Source organism: Opisthorchis viverrini, assembly GCF_000715545.1.
Source record: "Opisthorchis viverrini unplaced genomic scaffold opera_v5_161, whole genome shotgun sequence".
NCBI classification, from domain to species: Eukaryota; Metazoa; Platyhelminthes; class Trematoda; order Opisthorchiida; family Opisthorchiidae; genus Opisthorchis; species Opisthorchis viverrini.
In genome coordinates, this window is record NW_008751815.1 from 678,934 (window position 1) to 706,461 (window position 27,528).

Here is a 27,528-nt window from a genome sequence, read left to right on the forward strand (position 1 = left end):
CACCCTCCAGTTTTGGCCACAAGTAAGCATCTCTGCATGTAACTCGAACTTTTGCAGAACATGACAGCTCTCAATGATGAGAATGTTACTTCCTAACTGGACACCCTAGTTTATCTGTCATACGCTGTGTTCATGTTATGGGTGGGGATCCCAAAGGATCTTGGTTCAACCCCACAGTTGGTGTCCTATTCGGTGATAATCCAGGATGCAAGCACTATGTTCTTTGTCCTTCCTAGGGTCATACGGCCTTTTAAGCTGTATCGTCACGATTCCTTCCGCTCCTCCCCATATGGCGTTCTGGTCTCTTCCCACACCTTTTCGCTCCTCCGCGATCGTATTTTAAGCACAGTGAGTTACTGTCAGTGTGCCGTTGGTGACTGTTTACTCTGTCTTCACTGTTTTACTTGTTTACATCGATAGCATATTGTTATCCTCCCATATTGATTCATTCGTTGTTAACTACACCATTCCTATCCCACCGCCACACAGATTATGCAGTCATCGCGCACTAGCCGTCACAGCGATGAACATCGACTTTATCAGGATTCCTGAGTCCAAACCGCCGATGGACTGTTGTGCCCATTCTTACTCCCTCATGTATCTTTTTTCTATCGTCTCTCCCCCAACCTTCACCTTTCGATGAAACCCACTACCATTCCTCATTCTCCCTCGCCCACTGTTATTGGACTCATGTTTAGCAACGATTTTCGAGTTCAAGATAGCTCAATGGTTAAGGCGCGAGCTTACCGACCGAATCGTCCGTGGTTCGAACCCAAATCCAGCATATCGACTGCTCTAATCTAAGCCCTCTTGCTAAGCACCGCAAGGGTGTCACAGCTGAACAACTAACCTTTTCTGACCCACCCATATCAGGCTATTCATGACTCATTCCTCTGGTATGATTGCTTTCTATTTCGAGCATGCAGGTTTGTCAATCCTCTCCGGTATACATTTCAAGTTCACGGTACTCAACAATATTAACCTCATGTTTGAAATAACATATATATATATATATGTAATATTACTTTTCGAAGGTGCCTCAGTGGTTACAGCGCGAATTTACTAACAGGAAGGTCCGTGATTCGAACCCGACCTCTGCCTCTCAACTGCCTCTGTCTAGACTTGGGAAACCTGGCAATATCGCAGCCTTCGTGCTTCCTTCTGGTGGCGTGTCAGCAATGCACCATTAATATATACTGCTGTTTAACTGCTTGTATCTTCTAATCAAGGGTCTCATTCAACCATCTATCCGCCTATATAAGGGCTCTGCCGTATGTTGTAGAACTCAGCTTTTTCCTTCTTTACATGCGGTTGCATCGTGTCTTTCTGCTTTTCCATTATTCGCCTCAGTTTTTACACCCAGCTATTTGAAAGCCAAGCAAACTTTCATCGATTCCTTCAAAATGCTTTACTTCTTCATGTATGACTTTGTGTTGCTTTCATCGACCTTACTGTGGCCGCGATCATGGGTTCTTCGCTCTAATTCACATCTGTGTAAGAACGATACTCTTTCACAAATGAGCTATGAGCCCCGTTCTAGCCGCACAAAATCTGGAGGCCAGCTAAATAATGTCCACAAAGAGAAGGTATTCATTGTGCCAAACATTTTCTGATGAGGCTATTCTGTGAACCAAATTTCGCACACTCCAGCTATCCAAAACTGTTTGTGGTGGCCATCACTTGCGGTCGAATCACTGAGACAGTCTCACTAGCAGCACGTCGAGCCTATGGAACGACAGCTCAGTAGGTTTGCGCTGATATTTCTGGAACGATAGGGTCATTCCCCCAGAACTGACTTACCTACCGCGGCTGTCGAGAGGAATCCTAAAGTGAATTGAGCTAAGTAACCTAGTCCCATCAGCATTGATTGGAATATCACAGAAATCCACACATCAATGCATAGCAGTGACCCTGCGCCTACCGATTCGATCCATATATCTTGATACTTATATGCTGCCAAAGTGTTCGATGTCCCCTGAACTGGACTTTCTCCCTGCGGTAGCTAATATCATATCGCATGCTGTACGTAGAGAAATGTACCAATTGTCCGACAGCGCTTAGTGCCTCCACAATAAACTGCCCAGTTATATAGGTATTTCCTCCCCGGAGTAAGTGATGAACTTATCCGGAAGCACAGATCTTTGTTATGTTGTCGGAATTTCTCGTTTCCAAGTGCCTGTATAGGTTAAGTTCACTTAATCAGCCAGAATGAAATGCTTTTGGTATTGATGTTTGTGTAGAGTGTGTTTATTCTAAATTGTACGCCTCATCATTCCGTCGTTTTTTTCCACAGCCGATTATGGTACCTGGGTGAAACACGATCTCCAGGTCTGGTCTCCCTGGAATAATCATTCACACAGTTGAACGTCCCGCTTTGTAATGTATTTTCTGCAGTGTATTTAATCGGCGAGCCTTCCTATGCGGATTTTGAATCCCAAAACAGTGATACAATTCCTCAGTCTAGAGAAAGAAGACAAAGCCGGATACCTATGGAAGCGCAGGTTGGAGCACAAAGGCTCTTTCAAAAAGCGGTATTTCACAGTATGTGGGAACATACTGGCATATTTCGAGAAAAAGTTGGACAGAGACCCACTTGGAATTCTCATCCTGGAAGGCCATGTGGTTGAAATGTTGGACGATCTGACTATGGCCTTGAGGTTTCCATCACTTGGAGAAAGCTGTAGAAGCTATGTATTGCGAGGCGAAACTGCTGCGGATACCGAAGTAAGTATTTCATAGGATATTTGCACGCCTACAATGTCGAATGTTTGGTTATTGTTATATTTACTTCTGTCCCCGCCTTAGTGCCGACATTGTGTCGAAAAGAGCCGCCAATAAGAAACACAACAGCTTTGCTGCGAACAAGCAAGTGCAACTGTTACAAGAGGCCTCGTTCTATTTGAATGGCATTTGTCGTTGATCCATGGTATTGAAATGATTTATTGATTGACTGGCGTCGATGGTTGCTGGTTTCCCTGTCAAGATTTTGGTGGAGTTTGAGGGTCTTACTTGGTTTCGGGCATTCTGGGGTTATTTTCAGGAATCCGGCCTCCCTGACAGTTATCAGTCTCATTGGTTCCATCAGTGGCCAATGTCATTAACCACAGGTGATTTGAGTCCCGGTATCCATCCGAGGAGGCGGCGGTTACCCACCCGACTAAGTTTACTGGTTAGTGTTTTCGTACTTCGTTGCCAGGTCATACACTGTACACCTGTCGGTCGCCTTCACTCAGCACAGGGCTAGAAATGAAAAGAGCTCTGTGTGGTAGAGGGTCTTCTGGCATGCGGAGTACATGACCCGACCAGCGCAACCTATGAAGCGTTAGTAATCATTTATTGCGGGAGAGTTCCTTCTTCCGTAGACCATCTGGCGTATCTCAGCATTACTAATCTGATGTGTCCACCAGACCTGAACAATGCTGTGGAGACATCGATGATCAAACGCTGGTATCTTCCGTATGTCTTCTGCGCTGTCGCTTTGTCGTGGTGGTTTGGCTTCTGCGCTCCAAAGATTCTGGAAGTCAGTTGCTAAAGGTCCAGCTCTGCCAGGAAGGCCAACGGAGAGAGCAGCCAGACGAAGAATAGCCAGTCCCCGTACTGCGAGTGAATACATTGAGAGGCGGTCTGGAGGTAAAGTCGTACTTTTCTCTGCGATAGGAGTGTGAAGACAGTAAGGTGTTTTCCACCAGGCGACCAGCATGTCCATATATATGGAAGCAGCGATGCTGCCTTCCCCCGAGGAAGGACGGGTTAGAAAAGGTCGGCCCCGAAAACCGCACAATCCGATCTCCCAACAGTTGACCATGACCACCGGCGCATTGTTCAATACGGCCGAAGTACCTCTGAAACCAAACGGCCTGGTACTGCTCGACACCTGCTGTACGCAACCCCATTAGGAGTGAAACATAAATGCCCTACTCCCTGTGCCCTAAAGCCAGGCCGGCTCCCTACAGCCAATTAGGTCATGCTGTTGAATCATTGGCTCCGGGGAGGGTCCCCCAAAAACCCTAACAACCGCTCTCTCGTGGTCCGAACTTGTGAGTCCGAGGCTAGTTGCAGGGTTCCCGAACAAAACCCTACATTCTACTACTGCCTTGTAGGTTAGACTTTTGAGTCATGGCTCAAGGTGGGGTACCTCACTAAGCCCTCTTCTTCGACCTGGGCAACCGACGAGTATCATTTGCCCTTGCAGCTCTTCGCTCCGACGAGTATTGCCCTTGCAGCTCTTCGCTCACCGACCTTCCCCCTCATTCGTTCCCAACCCATTGTACAATGCGGTGCAATCAACCCATCTGCCAATATCCTAGCCCCTGTTCCTCCCAAAAGCCACGTTAGCTTTAGGCAACCATTAATGGAGACAAAGGAAGATTGCTACGGCTACATTTGTAGATTGGTCGATATTTTAATAGATCAGAGTATACCCTATATTCTATATCCGGTTTGTAACACATCCGTCAATCAATGTTATTTTCGGTTATTTCGAGTGACTCGCTTCCGGACGCTCATCTCCACTTGTGCCGTAATGACGCATTCCACGTGTGTAGACCTTATCATCATTGTGCACTATCTGAGTCAGTCCTAATTAGTCTTTTTGCCTGTGATATCCTCTGTAAACAATGTTTCTACGTAATAAGTGGCCATTCTTCTCCGTTTCGACCTCAGTTCCTTCTTGTTTGTGAACGCAGAATGCTCTCAGTCGGATGCTAATTCAAGACAATGTAATAATACTGCCAGGTGCATATTTTTCATGAGACCATGAGGCATCATCATCATCGACAGCACGACATCAGTGTTCAGCACTGATGCTTCGCTGCCGTACAACCATGATTTATTTGAAAGCCCTATTGTGAAGAAAAGGATAAAAGTGGACGGGGAAGGGACTTAAAGCTAGCTTACTACAATCAATGCGAGGTACCAACATCTCCAAACACTCATTCAGGCAATATGAACGGAAACTGACAACAAATAAAACTGGCCACTGACAAGCTAAGCACTCGGGTACTTTTGCGTCTGCTTGTTTTGGGTCTGCGTGCCTTCCTGTGGACAGCTTTCCCGTCCCGTTGAGTGGCGCGCTTCCTAACCGGACTGTCGCCGCAGGTTCTCGTTAAGTGGTGAAACTTGTATCTTGTGTTTGGTCACTATTTTGAAGAACGCATAAGGCAATAGGATTCAAATCGTCCGTGGCTTATGTGTAAAGCAGGGGATTAAGTTTGGCAGCATCCTATAACTCATTCCGCATTTAATGAAGCCAGTCCCAATGGAACAGGAAGTATTACGAGTTAGACGACCTAGTTCTCAGTTTGACTTTATGGCCCAACATGACAGAATGAAGCCGGCACTTAGACGTTTTTTTGAACAAACCTTAGGCCTGTTTTATTGTTTTTTCTCTAACCTAGTGGCTATGTTATGGCAAGTAGCTGTGGATAGCAGAACAGTTTACAAACTTGTCCGTGCCAGGTATCCCATACCTATGGATCTAAAGAAAACAAAGTAACGGAGCCTATTTCTCGTTCGCCTAACTACTGTTTATGGTAGTGTAAATATGTTCGCTCGTGCATCTGACCATGTCAAGGCCAACGATAGCATTGGGTTAGTACTGGAATTCGTCCTAGAAACAAATGCAGTCGTGATGAAGTCATGTGGCGTTTTGCCCCTGAGCTGCGTGGTTAAAACTCGTGTGGTGTGACTCGGTGACGTATTCGCCCAACATGTCACAGCAACGAAACCATCGAATTGATCTGGACGAAATCTTAGAAGGGATGGAAAGGTTCTGATTGGACCGTCCTTGATTTGTGTGAAAATATATTAACGTGAGAAGCTCCAAAAGCGGCAAATGAATTTTCATGGTACCCCGAAATTAGAAACCAAGGTATTGAAGAAGGATGGTGTCATAGTGACGGAAGTGTAGGTAATCCTGTTTCAGAATCCATTGTAATAATAACATGTTAATAAATAATCCACAGTCAATTTTGAGCCCTTGGCTCATGGTAGCTTGACATTCGTCTCTAGAAATGTAAAATTCCAGGCTTCGACACAGCATTGTTGTACGCAGCGAGAACACCATTTTTGTCCTCTTTCAGTCAGCGCCCTCTCCTGCACGAACGCACACACCCACAGAGAACAAACACCGACCTAGACCAGAGTTTGGTGCACCAACATTTCAACAATACAGCCAATTTAACAGCTATTTCGGTTAGTGAGGAGTCAGATTGCTACGTACTTGCGAAAACTATTCATCTGGAGTGGCTGTCCAAACATGAAATGGAGACATGTAGGCCCTCGCGGTGAGACCGTTTAGCTGTCTCAATCCCAAGTAAAGGCCGCGCGCTTGCAAAGGTTTGACCTGCGGCACTGGAAAGAGGTCGACTATCAAGTGTCTTCTATGGTTATCCATTTATTCAGGATAGGCGAGGCAGTGGAGCTCACTTATTAGATTATGAACTGCTCAGGTGGATTTACTAATGATTGATCTGCTGGCCGGTTATCTGTTCCCTGAACTTGGCACCAGAATTGCAAACGTTTCGTCCTATTCGAGAAGACACCATCAGTGTGCGGTCGGGTGGGTCAATTGTCATGCTTTGTGAGCAGATCAGCAGTCATCTGGTCAACTACCGATCATTTTCCTGTGTTTCAGTCCCAATCAGCGGCTTGATGCAGTCATGTTGCGAAAGACAGTCGTGGTACGTGTCCTTTCGTTTCGCTTCTTGGTTAACGACCAAAACAGGAAGCCAGTGCCCCTAAATTCATTGATCATCGTTGGCTGACATCCGAATCAGGATGTAACTATCACATCAAACTATGTCAATGTTTCTCAGCGCATAATAGGCGATGCGTTTCCGGCAGCATGGTGAAATGAATTGCAAAGATCATACTCACACGTTACGCCATGGCTGACTGTGATTTATCCAGCCAGCCTCTAAACACATGCCACAACTCGGTCTTTCATGCACGAGTCGGCGAGTTGGCCCACAGGACACAGAACATAAACTAGACAATTGGCGGTACGGAAAGTGGTAGGTGGTCGACCTCAATCGACATTGTTCAACTCACATTTTCGCATGCATGGCATTTCCTCTCTCCAGTTGGGGGAGTCATGAGGCTAGTGCTTGGTAACTCAGCTGCGACCTTTTGATTTTTTGGGTTATTTTACCACCGGCTCTGGTTAACTGGACTGAGTATTGTGTCATGTAATGTGGCGGGTGAATGGTGGAGGTGAGGCGCTTGACGCAGCCTTAGTTTTATTGCCCATGCTACACCGAATATATAACTTTGCTCCGATCGTATCCGTTCTGTCCCTGTCATCCAGTTGTTCTGTTCTATTTGTTTTCCCTCACGAACTGTATGCAGCAGTGGATGAGAGTTCTGAGCAGATCCGGGATTGATTTTCTTACTCTGACTCTGGAAGATCTCGAAGACCAGTTGAGTGCGTTGACCGCCGTACGGAGAAGCTCCAAAATCGAGTCGCCACCACCGGTACCGTCCATCCAGCATGGTGTCACTGCGGGCTCTGCGCCGAAACTGGAATCCGGACGGAGTAATCCTTTTAATCGCCATTCAGGTCTTCCGCAGTCCGTCAGTCCTTCCCGGCCCAGACGACGTGCTCCATCCCCGCCTTCAGCATCGAAACCTGATAAGCCTTCTTCTGAGCTTGTGGTCCCGTCAAGCCAGATCTCACCGCACCCTTCCACCCGTCACTTAAACTGGCTGCTTGCACAGACCTGGGAGCAGTTGCACTCGCTAGCCCGTGAACATCTCCGCACTAGCACCGTGGCACAAGAACAGACCACTCAGCAATCCAACCTTGGCTAGGACTATCCTCCACTTGTCTTTTTATCAACCTCTTCTCTCCCTCAGTGGTCTTTTCTATCCACTTCCCGAGCGCATAATTTTGTCCCATGTGCCGCTTCATTTTTATCTGTTGAAATACACAGAGGTTTTATTTCGATCAACTTCTTGTGAGCACCGATGATAGAGCACCTATTAAATCCAGGGTTCTTTAAGCTCCCACCCATACTAAACGATCCAACATAAGGTGCGAAAGTAGGAAATGAAGATGTGATTCGAGGATCATTTTGATGATTGGTATTATCCTAACACACGAATGCTAGCCGTACCGGTGGCAGTAATTCGCGTTATTCTATTCACAGACTCCCTTTCAAATGTGGGTTTGCCCTCAAAATTCGTCATAAGCTCATCAGGATCACCTCCCGACGCGAAAGGTTATCTTTGTATGTGGGTGGGGAGGGGGGCATTGCTCTTCCCTGCTGCCATCATTGATTCGCTACGTTCAAGTATGTACTTCAAGATACTGTTTCCAAGCCTAACGAAGGAACCTGATCTCTGTAATACTTTACCTAACGGTCTGAATACTTCTCGTTCCGGTGATAATGAGGGGTAATTGCCTGACTGAATGAGGGCCTTGTGTAAGAACTGCTATCTATGTCCGTTCATATGGATGCCTTTTATACTATACACGAGTCCTGAGTTTATCATCCCTTATGTCTAAAAGTTCTTCAAACGTTCCGGTATTTAGTTTCCGGATTTGCCGATTATGATGGATAGCGGGTCTCCAACTGGGTACATTCGATCAAACTGGCTCCTTTTATTCTAGGAAGTACCTCATACTGCATTTTATGAACACCGGAAGATACCCAGTCAAGTCTGTTCACGATACTCGTCGTGTTTTAGTTGGGTTGACTCACACAGTGATTTACGTAAACGTTTCCAAGACGAGTCAGTTTCACGAAGCCGGTGGAGACCGGAGGACTATGATCATCTTTAGCCCTATGCTAAGGTCAACTCTAAAATGGACACAGTTAATTGGTAATTGGACTAGTCCAGTAATTTATCCGCGGAAGACTAATCTACCTCTGTTTCCCTCGTTAGTCCGCTCTGAGAAGGACTGCCCTTATGGGAAGACGCTTCGGTTCATTCTGTGCGTGTCCCAGTCCCATATTTGACGATTGAACGAGTATATTGTGTCTCAGAATCCACGACGAAGAAGCACCCGGCAGTTTGAATAACTGAATAGCAATGCGGATCAACAACTCGTTTTACCGCATCCTAGACACTAAGACATGCGGCAAGCAACTGCTCATGTTTGAATGGCCCACTGCCTTTTAGACAAGTGACAACGCTCGAGTTCTGAAGATTGTGGCCGTATTTCGCAAGCTGCTGAAACGAACGACTGCGGATTGAATTTACTCGATAGGCTACTTGTCAATAATCGGATGTATTTTATCGTGAACATCCTGATTCTGGGTAAAATTAGTTGAAATGAATAAATGATCCCCGCACCGTCAACTGGATACAGGCGTCGGGGTAGGCTAAACTGCATTGTACCTTCAGTTCGGGGTATTCAACTGCGGTTTCTAACAGACCATGTCAAATTCTAATCTCAAGCCGTCATCACCATCACTGTTAGCTGTAATAGCCGCGTACTTGTCGTACAGTGGTTGTAGCTGCCACAGTTTTGTCCACCGATGATTCGGGGAGGTGGGGTAGGTTAGTTGCGAACGAAGGCGGGAGCTGATAAATTAGTGCGCAAATACTGTAGGTGGACTGTTAAGTGGGGGGATAGGGAAGGGAGCTATGCACTGAAGATAATAGCTTGGATGTACGAGCGCCATTGAGGGCGCGACCGGGCTATGTCTGACAATCTCTAACCATTGACATGGCCCATCTCGAGGTCCCCATCCAGGAAGACGGCAGTGACCAGCGCAGCTGAGTTTGCTGGTAATGGCTTTCACACTTCGCTGCCAAGTCACTGTTTGACCGCCTCTGGCTCTCCTCCACCCTTCACGTGGTTGTGCGAAAAGAGCCCTTCGAGGAAGTCGGTCGACTGGCATGCGCAGCACGTGGCCCAGTCAGCGCAACCTATGCAGTGTGATCAGTTCATCTATCGGGGGTGAGTTATTTCTCCCGAATACCATTCTCACCAGATTCAGACAATGCTCCGAAGACATCGACGGTCAAAACTGAAAGTCTTTTGACCTCCTCAGCGCGCAGCGGCCAGGTTTCTGATCCGTATAGTAATATGGCGCTCCAGTAATTCAACTGAACAAAAGACAAGTAGTAGTCGTCGAATGGTTTTACTTTCTTGCACGTACGCAAATAAGACACTCTTCGATACCATATTTATCGAATTTCGGATCTGCAACTCTTTCAGCAAGGAATAAGTTCAAATGGTTTTCGAAAAGAATTCAAAGCGCTTTTGCACCAATTCACTATTGCACTGCGGTATTTGGCACTTGGGCGTCCAGTAGATTGTTCCGTCAGCGTATCACTACGATGCGGGTAGTTAATGCAATATGGCTGGCAAGAAAAGGGTATAGCCTGGGTTAGAAAATAACTGGCTGGCGTATGATTCCTTCTGGGATCATTGGACAATAAGGATAACGGGTGTGTGGTGGAGTTTCAAGCCGCTTCCTAATGTTCACCAATTCTTGAAACACTTGAAGCGTTTCTCGTTTCATCTTGCCTGCTTGACAAAGTCTGGCCAACTGACTGTCCAGTCGACCAATGGCGGCTCTGCAATGGACAAGTAGAGTAGATTGTCTAGGTGAGACTAGGCAATTCTCTGTGCATCCAAATGTCATACAAAATTGATTAGTTCATTGGTTTGGTCTCCGTGAGGAAGGAACACATTGAAACAGAATGTGTACATACAGTTTGAAGGGGTCTAACTAGATTTCACACTATCTCACCCGGGGTTTTCTGCTAAAGAGCATGGCTAAATACCGTGAGACGTGGATGAAACGTGGGACTATCTCGTATAAGAGTACGATGTTAGTATATAATTGATCAGCCACGTGTGATGCTAAATGATAGTGCTATTTCTTTGAGTCTCACTAATGAAGGAACAGTTATGTGTTCTTTACAACTTCCCAGAGAATTGTGGAATACACAGTTAAGGATTCTTGAACAGTGCAGTGGGAACTGTGATGTACTAAGAGTACTGTGAAGTAGTGGTGCATCGATTTTTGGAATTCGTTCGATTTCAGTGGTGATGACGGGTTGTGTGAATCGGTCGTTTGGTGGATGAAGCAAACAAAGCGATTTTTCTACGATTGATAAAGTTCCTCCACTTACCGCGGTCACGTTTCATCATGTCCGTAGTGTGTAAATGTTTGATAAAATTCATACGAACTTATACACTTTGTTCAGTTCATCCGAAAACACATGTGCCTCCTCTTCGAAGACGACAGTGATGTCGTCTACATATTCCAGATCGACAAGGTTTTCGTCAGTAGCTATCTGACCATCAAGATTCTTAGGAACTTTTAGCATTCGTTTCAAATTAAACAGGAATGGAGGGAGTGGGTAGGCGTGACTTACACTACTCTGTGTACCGATAGCTCTGTGTGCTCCCTCACACAAGTCTGGAAGTGTGAGAACACAAAGAACTTATTATGTTTACCAAATTCCGGGACATTCCTTGCTGGGCAAAAGTGTGAAGCAGGACAAACCGGCCAACCGCGTCAGGCACGCGGACTGTCGAAATCGCGGGTCGTTTGTACGTACGGCGTTTTTCTAGCACCTGACGGATTGTTGAAGACCGATAGATGAGTCAGCTAGTTTTCTTACTTTATTGTTCACTCGCCTTTGCTGTTTCACACTTCTTTTGGTTATCCGTGCTTTACAATGTAGTGTCGTCTACGATCGCTTGGTATAAAGAGACTATTATAATAAAGCAGATAAATTCTCCACTACGCCACTAGAGATAACGTCACCGTTCCAAGATTAGTCTTCCGGCAATAAAATCAATTTCAGTTTCTTCTTGCGCCAATCTCATGATTCAGGTCTCATTATCGTGACCTTGAGTGAATAGAAACAAAACGCTCACTAGCGAAATAGGTTTCCAGGAAACATCGTAAACGATTCAGCTGAGTTCCAAGTGAGTCTGTCGCAAAACCAAATTTGTTTGCAAATGAGTGTATCTCGCTAATTTCGTTCAGTTTGGTTTCAAGTGGAACTCGGGGACTCTGCCCACCTGATGAGACTTCAAGAAGGGTGAAACCGGTCGTGGGCTGTCGAAGAATTTTCGCCAACCTTACGAAAACACTCACTATTGGTCATATTATCAAATGAAATTTGCTGCTGCACTTTCTAAGAAACTGTGGCTTTGATCAATGGTTTTTTAATGGACTCCGATTTTCCTTACTTTGCCGACTCGTTGGATCGGCCCATCGATCGCAACGGATTAGGTCGATTCGCACTTGCCTGGTTGACCTATGCTGTTAAGTCACATTTGGCCCGACCCAAGCTGAGTGTGTAAGTGTGCAAGTGCCCTGGAGAAATTCAGTTATCTGTGGGTTTTCTCTACAAGCTCCTTTGAAATGTTTGAGACAAAGGTGGAGTTCTAACTTCATATGCAATTTTTGAAGAGTCCGGGAGATTTCACTATTCGCTTCTGATAATTTATTTAGTCTTTCGTCTTTCGAAATATTGAGTATGACTAGTAGCAATCCAACCAGGATACTGTGTTACGATTTCAATTTGTTGAACTGCTTTCGGGGCAGAGATGTTACTTAGTATCAGGCTTTGCAGTGACGAACTGCGTGCCGTGTTGCAGTCAGTCCGTCAGACACAGTCTTTCCGAGGTGACTGTGTCACTTTGCCCGGTATAGCCCACTAAAATTTTACTCCCGTTGGGTCTGATAGCCACATTGACGATACTCTCAGCAGTATCCATATTGTTTTCACAAACCGAGATAATAAGCGGGGTCGTTGCTAGTCATTCATTGTTTTCACAAACCGAGATAATAAGCGGGGTCGTTGCTAGTCATTCATTCCAGTTTCATCAAACCTATTCGATGGCGCATCAACGTGTTGCAGTTTGTCACACCGCCTTATCCTGTGATCTGTGGAAACAACTTGTTTTCTGAGCAGGCAGTGCCACGTCGATCAGGCTTTTATATTTTTCCTCAACAATATCAGGTGACCACTTCGAAATGTTACCCACATCTTTCGTTCTGTTGTCTACGCCATTGGTGCGTACGGCTGATCAAGGTCAGGCTCCTTAGCTCAATGATTCCACAGGTCGAAACGAAAGATAACGAAGCAATTGGCCCACAGAGAATATCGCACCAATATGAACCAGCATGCTGTGCCAATGGCTGGAACAGAGTCAAGGTAAGCTTTGTGGTACGCGTGGTCTAATGTTGACATCGGTATCGCGGTCAGCTGTTCAAGGCCGGCTGACGGCAAATCCGTTGTCACTATGGTTTATCTTCCTAGGGAGTATATCAGTCATTCCATAGACTATAGGGTATTCCCCCTAGTTCTGGAGGGTTATGCTATTAGCTAGACGAAGGCAACCGAAGAAATTCTGTGCCGCAAAACTTTTATCCCCAATGGTAGCTTCCCCTTGGAGATTGCCTGGATGGACACCCTATGGTACTGAATAGGAAGTAACGAAATTAGCGTGAATACCACAGTGATGTGATGCACACCTCGCTGGACCTACCTGGATTTGTCAATTTGTTCATCCAATGCATCAATACTATCCACAATTCCTTTGAGTTCTTCCAAAAGGCCAGCGTGTGCAGCATCCTCGATGTTCTCATTTCCGGGACGATCATGCCTCCCTTCCAAACGTGTCTGAGCCAGTTTTAAAGTAGCATACTTGGCTCGCCGTGCCTCTTCCAGGTTTCTTAGTTCCAGTTGAAGCTTCCCGCGTTCTTTTTCTGTCTGAATTGAATAAGAATCACAAGAATCCCAAGTGGGTTAGAAGTGAATATGACTCATTTCACTACAGGACACATGCCGAATTCTCCTTTTTCAGATACTACTAGTTAAGGGGAATCGGGAGAGTGTATAGAAAACGACTGAGCATGTGTTTTACTAAGGTTACTAAGGTTATTACAATCCACGGAGAGGCACTGGAAGTTGTGGAGCGTTTTCACGTATATTGGAAGTTGTATTAGTTCCGATCGTAGTGTGATAGATGAGATCAATGAACGAATCTGCAAGGCTCGGGTCGCATTCGCTAATTTGAGGCACCTACGGCGTCAGAGTGGTTTATCCCTGAAGCTCAAGGGGCGTGTGTAGCAAGCTACAGTACGGGCTGTTGGCTGTGAGACTTGGCCTATTCGAGCAGCGGAACTGATACTTCTTCAGGTGTTCGACAGTCCTTGTCTTAGAACCATAGCTCATGTGGGTTGGTGTCGGCGAATCCGCAATGAGTCAGTGTAGCATTAACGCTAGGCTGTCCAAGACTTCGGTCAGTCGGACTTTCGATGAAAAGGAAATCATTCATTGACACCAACACTGCACTGTCTTAAGGTCGTTCTTCACAACTGGCTACTGCATACTGTGGTTCGGGTTATCAAACAAGTTTAGCGGCACACTGCAAGTTGACAGAGAAGAATAAAAGAAGCTGGATAAAACTTTACGGGACAATATAACTTGGAAACCGAAATAGAAAGAATCTAACATTAGCCAATACAGTTTAGATCCATTGAATGTCAACTTACCATATCACGTTGAGCTTCGAGCTCACGGATCGCCCTCTCCGTATCGTGTAATCTCATCCTAATCGCATCGGCAGCGCGGTCGGATTTGGCAAGCATCCTATTGGCAGCCTGGTGTAGACCGAGATGCAAGGAGTGAATTACTTCCGCAGCTCGTTCGATCTCGGCTTGCGCCCGGTCTAGTGCCTTTCGACTGAGTTCTTCCCACGACTGAAGGTCCATTTGACTGTAAATTGTAAGGTTTTGTGATTACACGAGAACCAAGTAGATGTGAGACACTGGCTCTTCTTATTAGTACTGGAGCAAGACATCATTTCGGTCACCAGAACAACCACTGCAATTCCGGGTCTTTTGAACGGTTTCCAAATTGTCACCAACTGTCAGACCAACCAGGCCTTAATTTTCATGTTTCTATGGTTTAGTGTTTCACATAATAGCCTTCAATTTGAAGAAAGCCTCATTACACTGTTACAAAATTGGCGTATTTTTGAACGAAATCGGGAAAGCATACAAATATACTCACCAGGCATGGTACAACTACTCAATCTAGATAGATAGTGCGTGTTCATCAACAGAATAAGGGTCAGGTGATTCAGTCAAGTGCGAGATGGCCAAGCGAGTAACGCGCAGACCTGGTGACCCCAAAAGATCCGTTGTTCAAATCCAACCAAAGCGTCTGGACTGCTAGGCTCAAGAAACCTGGCACTATCGCGGCCTTCGTGTCTGCTTCGGGTGGCTGAACGATTGAATGATTCAAAAGGATGGGAAACCCACTGGGTAGATGCCAAATAAAGGAGAGTTTTCGGTGAGACGAATAAAACTGATTTTGAACATAAAGATTTTGGCCGCAGACTAAAACTTTTGCAAGGAATACGCGTTTGACTCGAAACTTCACCTGGAGGTGAGTGAAGTGACCAGTAGGTGATGTTTTCAAGGATTCGCTGATGATCAAATATGGAAAAGAAAAATATTCAGAATGGTAAAGTGAAAAGCCCATGTGGATTTTTTATTTCGCAAATTCGTTTCGTTCCCACAGGTATGAATCACAGTGCTCTTCCAAGAATTCTCCCGTCGAGTAGAAAGACCACTCCACTTGCAGAATTCAGAACCACTTTCCATGCCAGTTAATTACATTGAATTGGTCGTATTTTTTCTGAAAATCTACTAACCATCCATAAATTACGAAAAAAACAATAACGCTCATTTCTCAGCCTTGTCTTATGACGATAATCCAACGAATTGGAAATCGCTTCGACAGAGTTCCACGAATCAGTGGAAGATCTTCCTCAGTCCAGAGAATCAACATTGCTGTGCGTGAGCATCTGTGGACTTCAGTCCGTTTTGCTCCGGACAATGTAAAACCCACTCTTACGACCAAAGACCACTGCATCCGAGACTTTTGTTAGCACTCAGTGAGTATGTGCACAAGGCAGTATTCTGTGGAGACTCAAAAGTCGATCTAAACATTTCCATCAAGACATCCCTAATTTGGAAGCACAGTTTGAACAGCTGATTTGAGCAACCGCCGAGTGACCTTTGTCTTTTCAATAGAACTTTAATTCCGCTGAAAATCAGATCAGCAGCGTACTTCGTCTCGCCTCTGCTTCCAAAGGTGTGCGTCTGACGAACTTATGGGATGACTTGAAACGAGGACGTTCCTGTTATTGGTTCAGTACAATGCAATTCACCCGCTCATGGTTGATCACATGTACAGTTGACTCGCACTAGATTTCAATCCAATGGCTAAAGTCATGTGCTCTGTCTAACTCGCTTCTTGGGTGGGCTATCTCCCTTCCTGAGCATCTTATTCGTAGTTTTTTTGGTAGTAAAGAGGTTTTTCGGTTTCACTCGGAATCTCATCTCACAGGTAGAGTCACATAGATTCATTCACTCTCTTAGGATTTACTGAATGTTTGACGTTCAGTGCGATCCGTCTTATCCAGTAAGTAGAATGATTTTATGGATGTCCGTGAGATTGTAGGGTTTTCGCGTTCCCGTCTGTCAACAGAAACAGACTCTTCCATTCGCGTTGCTTTTTCTGTTCATGTTCCGAAGGATGGGACCTAGAAACGTGAAAAGGACAACCTTTCCTATCCACTGGTTGGTTTTTTGGATCAGCTATAAAGAGGTAGTGAGTAAGCATCTTTATGTAGTCATCAACCACTTCTGTCTGTATTTTGCTTCACCATATGGGCAACTTCACTAGAGTAGCCCACAATGAAGTTCTTTCTTATATACTGACAAGGTGATCCGTCCATTCTCTGGGTTCGTTTCTCCAGTTTCAGATGAGTCATTCGGTGAGCAACTCTTCAGAGTTTTTAAATGTGCCTGAATCAACTTGTTGGGATGCAACTCTTCTAGGTGGTTGGTCTTTTCGTCAATTGACAAAATCAGCCCTATTCTGACTGAAACGAATGTCCTTCTGCCTGTTATTCCACCGCGGAATCCCGTAGGTCAGAAACGGTGGAAAAGCTGGAATCTCCGACTTTGATTTCAGCCTTCCTGTCCGTAATCAGGGTTCGACGACTGGATTCACACGATGCATATTTCATTCCACTTTGTTTCCACGTCCATATTAGGTTCATACTAAGTTTATGGGACACCACAACCGGCGTCACGGATTTGAGCTAACCTCAACGACAGCTGAATTGAAAGATATCGAGAGACGTAACAATCGAAAGATTTATAATTCTGCGGATGTGCTCCAACCGACCCAACTTGGTCACACCATACAAGCGGTAAATACCCAATCTGCTGGATTTTAGCATTTGCTCAAGGCTGTTTTTAGAACACTCGGTTGACATACAGGCGGGTGGGCTTCTGGGTGAGTTTGGAAAGGTAATACGCTGAAACCTGACATCTCGCCAGGTGATCTATGTTCAGAGGAGGTAAACACAACACTGATCCAAAACTAAAATTACCCAGTCACACGTGACTTTTCACCTTTGCTGGACTGGATAAACAGGCCACGTATCCTTGTGTTCGCCTACCATAGGACGAGGCATCCGGTTATACGTGTTTGGCACTTTTACAGCTGGTTATTCGAAGTTCAGTTTTTAGCTATCCAAAGCGCAGTTATCGTTTACACGTATTCAGACGCGTTGGATGTTGGACCTTGTGCACAAAGAGTCTCATCAACTAAATATCGGAAAGGTGTACAGCAAAATAGTGAGTGGTGAATGTATGGATCACCGGCGCGGTATCAGAAACGGTGTCTGCCAGCGTTAAACAATCGCTATCATACAATGTAGTGGGCGAGATGGCCCAAGTGGTTAGAGCGCGAATTTACTGACTGGAAGGTCCGTGGTTCGAACCCAACCTCCAACTCTCGACTTCCCCAATCTGGGCTTGGGCGACCTGCCCTCCGTCGTGTGGCATGGCAGTTGGGCAATGAAAGGGTGCTACAGCTGAACGATACAATATAGTCATCATGGTTTCGAACCCTTCAAACATAACTACGGGACAGGCCCATGTCAGAAAGTATGGGAAAGCCACCTAGTTCATGTTATCGCCCAAGATGCTGAACACGATAAGAAAACGGAAGTCATTCAAACCGATCGACCTGTGAAACAAATCTGGGTGCTGAGCGGAGAGCCAGGTAGTCACCATTTATTTATGTCTACCGTGATCATCAGTTACTGGTGCACTCTCTAATATTGATCATCAGTCATTAGGAATGCTCACCTCATTAATCAACGGAACAACTAAATTTGCTAATACGGAATGAAGTAGTTTAACCTCAATTTTTCAAAGTTCATGTTACTATACCTATCTGGATAACATTGTGATTTTGAGAATAATCGTAGTAAGGAGAACAAGGAGTTGTGTTCGCTTTCTTCAGTTATTGTTCAGGCAGATGCGCACATCGTCCGCACATCGAGCCTTACAGTTTGATTGTAATATTTCGTCTCGAACTGAGAAGACATCGCCACCGAGCCAGTCTAGCCGATCGCACTTTTTGTGATGTCCCACAAGTAGACACCAATCTGGTGAGATGATTACCAATAGATGACAAGTGGATACACGCAAAACAGGATGCTTCTGGAAGCAGTACAACAGTTTGATTTGGAAATTAAACGTTTACGCTTCACATTTGAGAAAGGTAGACTACTGAAGAATGCAACGTGGAACAGTTCAATGTTTGGGCAGTCGGTGGATTTGTGCAATCAAGTAAACTAAACAGAAACAGATGTCACAAACACAGCGAACAAAGCTTGCTTTCTACAGCTGTCCATCTTGGCTAATGCATCATAAACTTAGGTGAAGCTGGACATAAGCCAAGTACATGATTATATCAAGTTCACGGACACAAAGGTAAAAGTGGGTCCAAATGGAGCACGAAGTAAAATGGATGACTTTAAAATCAAACTGAGTCATGAGAACAGAATAGTTAGTAGTTGGGCGAGATGGCCCAAGTGGTCAGAGCGTGGATTTACTGACCGGAAGGTCCATGGTTCGAACCCGACCCCTTGTCTTGGCTCAGGCAGTCTGGCAGTATCCCAGCTCTCGTGCAACCTCCGGGTAGCATAGCAGTTAGGCACCGACAGGGTGCTACAGCTGAACGGTATTTTGGGCCGTGCAAGTTAAATGGTCATTGGAGTTTCTCTTGATTACGGAACTGCAGGTCTACTAATTGAATTTCTATAGCCTCTGTGAAATAGTGCTGTCCGTGGCCAGTTCAAATGCACCCGGTACAACACTTGGAAGACACGTTTCTTGTCTGTGAAGAGGATGGTCCCAAATACCATTCAGAGAAACTGAAGTATGTTAACGTAGCCCGTCGGACAGACGTCTGGTCGTATGACCAACAGATAATGTCCCACATGGATGTACAAACAAGTATACGAAGAAGCTGATGATACTTTTTGGCAGTTTAACCTTCAGGTGGGTCCTGATAGCGTGGCTGGAACTGGAATTCAAGCACAATTTGGCGACCATGTACGCCGTGTCAACAGGCCTAAACCTCATGCTGAACGACTTGTACCACTGCTTGCCTTCGAATGTGACAGCTTTTTCTCCACAGTGGGCTGTTGGGTCTTCTGTTTTGCGGACTGCAGAGTTCTAAATAATGGGTGATCAGTATGGTAGTGAAAGGAAGAAGGCCTTTGCTGCGGAGTTATTTATTATAAAATGCCAAATGAACAGTTACAGACTGTTGGATATGGAAGCAAAACTTTCATATGCATCTTGTTCACAAAAACTGAATATCCATCCTCTCTTTGAACGCGTCTTCGTCAGCTTTTCTGGGTATTCATTGACTGCTACTCAAATGCAAGCGAATGCTACAAAGCGACTCCACAAATTCCGTAATAGATCTCACTTTTCCAGAGACGCAAAGCGGATTTACAAGAAAATATATTACTCGCATGCCTCTCCGATCAGTAGTATCACTGTTACAGTAGTACTGCAAAACAGGTGCTCTAAAATTTTGGGTCGCCTTTGATAATTTCGGGAGGACGTATCTTCATTACTGTTTCAATCAAGCACTTGATTGAAGTTCACTTCAGTTGTTCTGTTACGAAACTATTCAAGCGGTCACACTGAACTGTGCAATTTCGCTTTCTGTGCACATTTCGTTGTGTTAAGTCGGCTGGTTGACGTGCTCAGTTATAAAGGCAATTCTTATATAATGGTGAACTACGTTTGGTTTGTCTGGGACTTCAGTTGAATCGATAGCACCGTTTGATTCCATAGATATATAGTCCGTGTAGTGGAACACAATTCAGTTTTTCCGAGTGGCGACTGGAAAATTGTAAATCCAGCAACATCGGGTCACAGCTGGCCGAAATCACTCACTTCGTAGACAGGTGACTAGCCTTACAAGTCGTTTATCGGGTGATCATGACCAAAAAAGTAGATAGAACTTGGAAGAGAACGGTGGTTAACTCTGAAGAATTCGCATGCTAATTGGTGCTCATACTATACTATGCTACACTGTGCTACACTGTCATGCTGTATCACACTGTACTAGGCTCTACCGTACTAGGCTATGCTATACTATCTTTACTGTACTATACTATACTATGCCGCGCCATCTCTACTATACTATACTACGCTATCTTCATTATACTATAAGATATTATACTACACCACACTATAATATACTGTACTACAATATGTTATGCCACACTATACTATACCTTTCTATACTGTAGTATACTGTTCTAAACTATACTACACTATATCAAAAAAAATGTACCACACTCACAGCTCCGGTTTTCTGGTCGCAAATGGCTTAAATCCAATGTTTGCAGATTTCTCTGTCAGATTGTGTTGGTCAATATCAATCCTCATGGCTTCGTTTTTGTCGGCTACATCCTTCTCCAGAGCGTCGGCCGCTTCTTGCATGTGAATCAGCGTCTCAAATGCTTCCAGTATTCGGCTCTGGAGACTATCGTAAATCTCTTTGAGTAGTACTTGTTCCTTGTAACGGTAAAAGAAGAATGGACGGTGTAGGTAGGATGAAGAATGTGGGGGAAGGGCTGGAAACTTTTAACACAGACTTGCTGCGTCGTACACATAGCAACAGCTCTCGGCATACATATTCGAGCCCTTGCTCGCATTCCTGCATCAGTTCATGACTACTTTGAAGGAAATTTTCTACCTACATAAGATTTTCTCCACAGATAAACAAAGCCCGTCATCGAATTCTTGTAATCGGTGACTATTTTCGAGGGTCCACAAATGAGTCAGATGTTGACGCCTCCGCAAAAGAATGTAGTATCACCTACTTGGGATGACCAGGTGTAATGGACAGGCATTGATTGATAGGTTTTCGGTTCATTAGAAATTGCTTGCACGTCCGCATTAATTGACGCTGATGGATAATTTTGACTGATGACATCTGTGGGTCAGGTTAACAGTTACTCAGGAAGTGATCCCGTCGAAAAGCCATCAGTACTTGAAACACTAGTGGTTTGCTTGAACAGTATTCTGGATGTTTGGGAAAGACGTTATTGTGCTGAAAGACTGTCGACCTTGTGGAAAATGTCCGACCAATAATTCACAAAAATCATGCCGCCACGGTAAGCTGCTACGCACATCTCGCTACTCATAGAATATCAGTAGTTTATTTGCACACTTCAATCAGTCAGTAAGCGGAACAACAAGCCCGATACAGTTTGAAGTAAACCGCTCCTACAGGACATGTATTGGCTATGTATATAAAAGGGGGATTGGTGTAACTCAAGAATGAGAACCACACAGTGTACACCTTCAACCTGCAGTGTCGGCTGTTCTGTTTTAAGTCAGCCTATCGAATCGAAAATATAGCCCAAACTTATCATACGAATGTGAATTAATTTATCGTCTTGATGCGAACTGTGTCACAGCGTTGGGACAAAATAAAATTCCTGATTGCTGCTTTAAGTGACAGCACCCAAAGTAGCAAAGTAGTATCTGGTGCCCAAAAATGAGAAGTAACGAAAAGTTTCAATCGGACTATGTAAGTTAGCAGAAATAGTTGAACGTAGAAAAGCAGTATGCGGAATAATAGAGAACTATTCAAATTTTGTGCAACAATAAAAAAATAATCTGTAACTAACGCCTTTCAGTTCGACCTCAACTGGGTCCAGTATATACTCTCCCTGGCGTCTGCGATCCATGAGGGTCAGAACCTCGGTGTTGACCTGCTGAGCGTCGGACAACTTGACCATGTAGTCCTCCGTAATCATTTTGGCATCTCGTAAATCAGCCATACGTTGTTTTAAACGGCGCAGTTGTGCGGCAAGTTCATCTCGCCACTGCCTCAAGGTCCATATACGATCTACCAAACGGTTATTCGTATCATACTGGTCCCATCTACGTAAAGAAAATGATGAACACGGTTGAATATCACGAGCATTTAGTTTCACGGTACATGGTGACTGATGCTTTATTGAGCATGATTTTCGCGTATTTACAATAGTGTCACTGTAATTTTTAAATATGGCTCTTTTTATCATTGTTTGGCCAATATGCTGCAACCTGTTTAAATTAGAGAACTTCTGATTGTACGGATATCTCTGGGGATTGCCTTATTCGCTGATCAAGTTTCCCAGACTCATTGCTTGAAAATTCATGCCAGATGGGGGGTGGGAAATAGCATTTCAGGATCTGTGTTTTACCCGTGTGTAGAATCAATAGTCGATAACTGTGCATACGGACCGACTGTGGCTATGAATGGGTGTTTGATTGAATTTCCTTTGACATTGCGAGCAAATCACAATTGACAATTGATTCCTGCTGCAACAGGCCGCTTCGTGTTTCGTTTGGTATGATTTTCGAGATGTTAATGTACACAATCACACAGCAGCCTCTTCTGAAGGATGTAACTTGACATCTTGAATATCGTTCCACTGCAACTTGATGTGGCCTTATGCAGAAATCATCGTAAACGAGAGGTTCAGCCAAAGTCTCCCGCTGAAACCGTATTAGTGTAAATCAGTGTAGTTTGCAAATGTCGTTCAGTATGGGCTCAAGTAGAAGATTAGACTGACGTAATCCCGGGAATGGTGCCTACCTTACGAGCCCCAAAGAAGACAGAACCGGTCCTGTGCTCTCAAAGAGCTTGCAGCAACTTTNTTAGAGAACTTCTGATTGTACGGATATCTCTGGGGATTGCCTTATTCGCTGATCAAGTTTCCCAGACTCATTGCTTGAAAATTCATGCCAGATGGGGGGTGGGAAATACCATTTCAGGATCTGTGTTTTACCCGTGTGTAGAATCAGTAGTCGATAACTGTGCATACGGACCAACTGTGGCTATGAATCGGTGTTTGATTGAATTTCCTTTGACATTGCGAACAAATCACAATTGACAATTGATTCCGGCGGCAACAGGCCGCCTCGTGTTTCGTTTGGTATGATTTTCGAGATGTTAATGTACACAATCACACAGCAGCCTCTTCTGAAGGATGTACTTTGACATCTTGAATATCGTTCCACTGCAACTTGATGTGGCCTTATGCAGAAAACATCGTAAACGAGAGGTTCAGCCAAAGTCTCCCGCTGAAACCGTATTAGTGTAAATCAGTGTAGTTTGCAAATGTCGTTCAGTATGGGCTCAAGTAGAAGATTAGACTGACGTAATCCCGGGAATGGTGCCTACCTTACGAGCCCCAAAGAAGACAGAACCGGTCCTGTGCTCTCAAAGAGCTTGCAGCAACTTTGGAGTAGGTTTCGGGCAGACCGTTTATCCTTAAGTCTGAACAAAATACGAACGCGGTAGACATTGGTGTCTTGCTAGGCGGTGAGGCATAAGTGAAGTCAATCAACTCGTCGGGTTAGTTTCTGGCCATAAACGCCTACACACAGCGCGACGTGCGCGGAACTGGAGGTGCAACCAAGAACAAGCATGAATCAGTCAACAGAGAGAGAAGGAAATTTGTTCAAAATGGCCCTGAATGCATTGATGGACTCCCGTGCTTAATTGCATCATGATAATTGTGTTCGATGGCGGGCAGTTTACTTCTGCATGTGTCAGATAACTCAATTAATCACCGCACTTTAAATGAAAAAAGCAAAAATGTCCCTTAAATTCAAGCAATCCCAATATCTCCTTGCAGTCTAGGGAAGATGGTGAGCGACCTGACTGGAATTATGGTTCGGTTGTGAAGCCCCATGTCAACCAGTGCCCCTAAATCTTCACGCTCGGTTGTCCTTAGGCACCTTAACCCCAGAAACATTTTTCTGCATCATCGCAACAGTCCTTGGATGGCTGTATCGACGAACATTTCACCAAAATTTTACGTGCACAGTAAATTTTATTTGAGAGTCATCAAGGGAACTTCTTTTAGTGACATACTGAATGACTAATTTCCTTTCAACAATGTATTTTCTTCAAAAAACTCTAGGAGGAATCAACCTATGTGGAAAGTGCTTGTTACGGGGAGTTAAGTCCATCCACACTTGTCAAAGACTGCCAATAGTACACCTAAAACCATAGAAAATATACTGACTGTCCCGTAGTTAGTCAACACCACTTGGTTAACAAGCTGATGGCACATCAAGTACATGCTAACTACAGCACCTAGCGCATTGGCGTGAGTCCGTTCGGACAGGCCTATATCCCTAGCATTATAATTCTGGCCTTCAAGGTGCTAAGACTGCACCGTGGCCAGGAGAGGACGGCGCAGTTTGATGAGATTCTGGGTGCAGCATACCAATTTCGGGGTTTCGATCAAGTGCCTTCTGCAAAGATGCGCCATCCCCAGGGTATTGAAAATCAACGCAAGTCAGAACACACCGGAGGTGGCAAATGTTAGGAGCGCACCATTTCGGATCTCAAGTCACCATTAGGCCTAGTAGTTAATTGTAACATTTATTTGCAAAAAGAAACGAAATTTTCGGTGATCCAGGCAAAGGCAGAAAGGCCTAAATAAACAACAACATCCTTCTTCTTTTCGCAACAATGCTTTCAACTAAGTCGGGGTGGAACGGCAGCGAACCATCGGTATTAAACACCAATGTCATGCTGTTGATGATGACGATGAAACGAAATTCCAAGGCGTGAATCATAATTTGGACTATTGTGCATAATAGTCGGGAAAGTAAAGATGACGGGGAGGATCACTTTTGTTAACCGTATCGTGGTTCAGGTCAAAAGAATCCAGTCGGCTTTGGCTTCAGATTGATTAGTGGATGTGGGGCTTTTAATACGAGGCTTTCATTGCAAAACATCGTAGATCATTGATGATTCATTTGCTGTATAGTTCACAGGGCTGCAATTTGAATATTTAAACACCGTTCGAATTGTGCGCGCAATCCTCTTATAGGCGAAGAGTTTCATATATAGCGTATGGGAGAAAGGGAGCAGTCGACAGGATTGTATCCCTGACACACGTAGTTTTTTTGACCTAATACAAGCTAGTACTGTCCATCATAGATGACCATGTTCTTGAAGCATATATAAGACAATAATGTAACGGTATATACTACTGATGAACCATGCGATCATCTTCAGGTCGGGTGTCACCGTTACCGCATCTGATGGACTGTGAAGGTTTGTACGAAACTTATGGAACCCCTCCGCAGTTTTTTTTCAAGCATGCGATCACAGGTCGGGTGTCACCGTTACCGCATCTGATGGACTGTGAAGGTTTGTACGAAACTTATGGAACCCCTCCGCAGTTTTTTTTTTTTATTAGTATTTTTTTAATATTCAGTCAACGTTCAGAAAAACTTCAAATGACGCTTGAGAATGTACACTTTTTAAAAACTGCTCAGTTGAGGTGATTACTTTGGTGCCTAGTGACTCGTAACCACCCATCCATAGCTGCAAATTGATGTCCCCGGACTGTATGGCTCCCTTTCGTTCGACGGTAGTATTGCGCATGGTATGGTGCTTCCAATCATTAGAGCTATGGGAGATTTTCAGTTCAGTTATGGTTCGGTACACTGTTGCCTAAATATCCAGAAGAACCTGCAATCTCGCCTAAACTGAGCTTTGTGCCTAAGGAAGGCTGGAGCCAAGTAAATGAGCTCTAGGGATATACCGATTGCGTTGTCTCCTATTTTTGTCAAAGAACCCTTTAAGGTATACTAAACAAGTGCTCCCTGGGCGCCTAATTACTTCTATCCTAGCAAAGACAGGATGTCGTGGAGAAGTGTGGCGAGAGATGATGGTGGATCCTTCTAGTAAGCAGCGGGCTATTGTGCAGATGCATACAATAGGACAAAAAGAACGGTCATCTGGGCTGCGCTTTTTGAAGGATCATATCGAAATCTGATGATTCATGCCGTCCATAAACAGCATAACGAAATTCGGTAGGGGAACTGAAAGCAAACGTTGGCAGTACACAGAAAGAAGTTTACAGATGAGACTTATCTTTTACCACTGGAGGTTACAAAAAGCCAGCGAGTTGGTTACATTTTCTTAGTTATGTTTACTTTTACAAATTTTCAGGAAGAAATCATGTACCACGTATGTCTGGTTTTTTGGTTTTCTGGACAAAGTTCTGCGTTATTTCTGTGCAGAAGCTTTTAGAAGATTTACGTAGGTGCGATTTACATCAACCCTGGTAACTGGTCTAGCCGTCCTTTGTGTACAGTAGGTTGGATGGGCAACTTACAAAGAACCCATCAGACTGTATAGATGGTTCCATGGCTGGGAAACGACGAAAATAACTAAGAATCTTTGGGGAAAATGGGGAGCATTTTCGGGCAGTCTTCTTTCATTTTTAATTATTTACTGGCAATTAATTTTTAACGAAGCAAATTCAATTGAATGGTTTGCAACTTCCAAATTTCTAGTGAATGTAACGACACGTCTGCGCAGAGCCTTTGGACTTTTCAGAGATACAAGGTTTCGGAACCAACAACACTCCATAACATTTAATAATCGCCTTAGATTTCCTACCTCTCACATCTGGAATATTGTGTGCCTAAATTTCTCTCCCAGCTCTCGATCTTTTGTAATATCAATCACCCACTCAGAAAAGTCGGTTGTTCAATTAAACTTACCCACCAGGTTTATGCCTTGTTCAAAACACTACCGACACCCAGCCCTTCCCCATCTGTCTACTTGGGGTGCTGCATCTTTTATCCAGATTCAGACCTCATGTCGCTTTGTTACAACTTCTGCAGCACATTGTTACGTGTTCCAGTAAGTTCTATAAGTATCTTAAAAGCGTGCCTCAACTCAACCAATTTTCGTCCATAATTTTCAACGAAAACAAGCTTTTTTCAGGACAACTACCGCTCGGATCACTAGAGATGAATACATCTGTTTACAGACACTTCTCTCTTTGTTCTCAGGCCGCTCTGAATTACTAACTGACACGACTTTGAGCCTTGGGCTTGATTAAAGACAAACTTGTAATCGCAGATAAAATCTGCAGTAGGTGATCTCCATAGTGATAGTAATATAGACAGCCAGTGAGAATTGATAAACCTACCTTGAAGTGCATTTCAGACGGTGTATACATTCGGGAACACGTAAAAGCTTGAGTTGTTTGGCCTTTCTCAAACAATTAGCAGTCCTTGAATTCTCCTTGGAAGAGACTTCAACAAAAGGATGTCACAAGATGCGGTCCACTGATAGCGATTAATCCAGTATTTTACAGTCTGGAACTTT

General features: G+C 44.5%; 3 protein-coding genes across 3 annotated transcripts in view; 1 reads left to right on the top strand and 2 right to left on the bottom strand.

The window, feature by feature from the left end:
* Positions 1-243: 243 nt before the first annotated feature.
* On the top strand, positions 244-7,947 carry T265_07116 (hypothetical protein; the record flags this gene model as incomplete). Its single annotated transcript, XM_009172559.1, has 3 exons — positions 244-348; positions 2,294-2,724; positions 7,348-7,947. 2 exons carry the CDS (start codon positions 2,419-2,421, stop codon positions 7,807-7,809), a joined length of 768 nt encoding a protein of 255 aa, XP_009170823.1.
* On the bottom strand, positions 4,693-9,848 carry T265_07117 (hypothetical protein; the record flags this gene model as incomplete). The annotated part of the gene is made up of 4 exons (XM_009172560.1): positions 4,693-4,841; positions 7,801-7,915; positions 9,442-9,528; positions 9,552-9,848. 4 exons carry the CDS (start codon positions 9,846-9,848, stop codon positions 4,693-4,695), a joined length of 648 nt encoding a protein of 215 aa, XP_009170824.1.
* Positions 9,849-9,912: 64 nt separating this feature from the next.
* T265_07118 (hypothetical protein) overlaps positions 9,913-27,528 on the bottom strand; it is a gene marked incomplete at both ends in the record, with an annotated part of 23,441 nt that continues 5,825 nt past the window's right edge. The window contains 6 exons of the mRNA XM_009172561.1: positions 9,913-10,098; positions 10,353-10,530; positions 13,469-13,692; positions 14,478-14,700; positions 20,683-20,897; positions 22,019-22,274. Of these exons, the coding sequence (XP_009170825.1) occupies positions 9,913-10,098; positions 10,353-10,530; positions 13,469-13,692; positions 14,478-14,700; positions 20,683-20,897; positions 22,019-22,274 (1,282 nt within the window). The remainder of the gene's footprint in view (positions 10,099-10,352; positions 10,531-13,468; positions 13,693-14,477; positions 14,701-20,682; positions 20,898-22,018; positions 22,275-27,528) is intronic.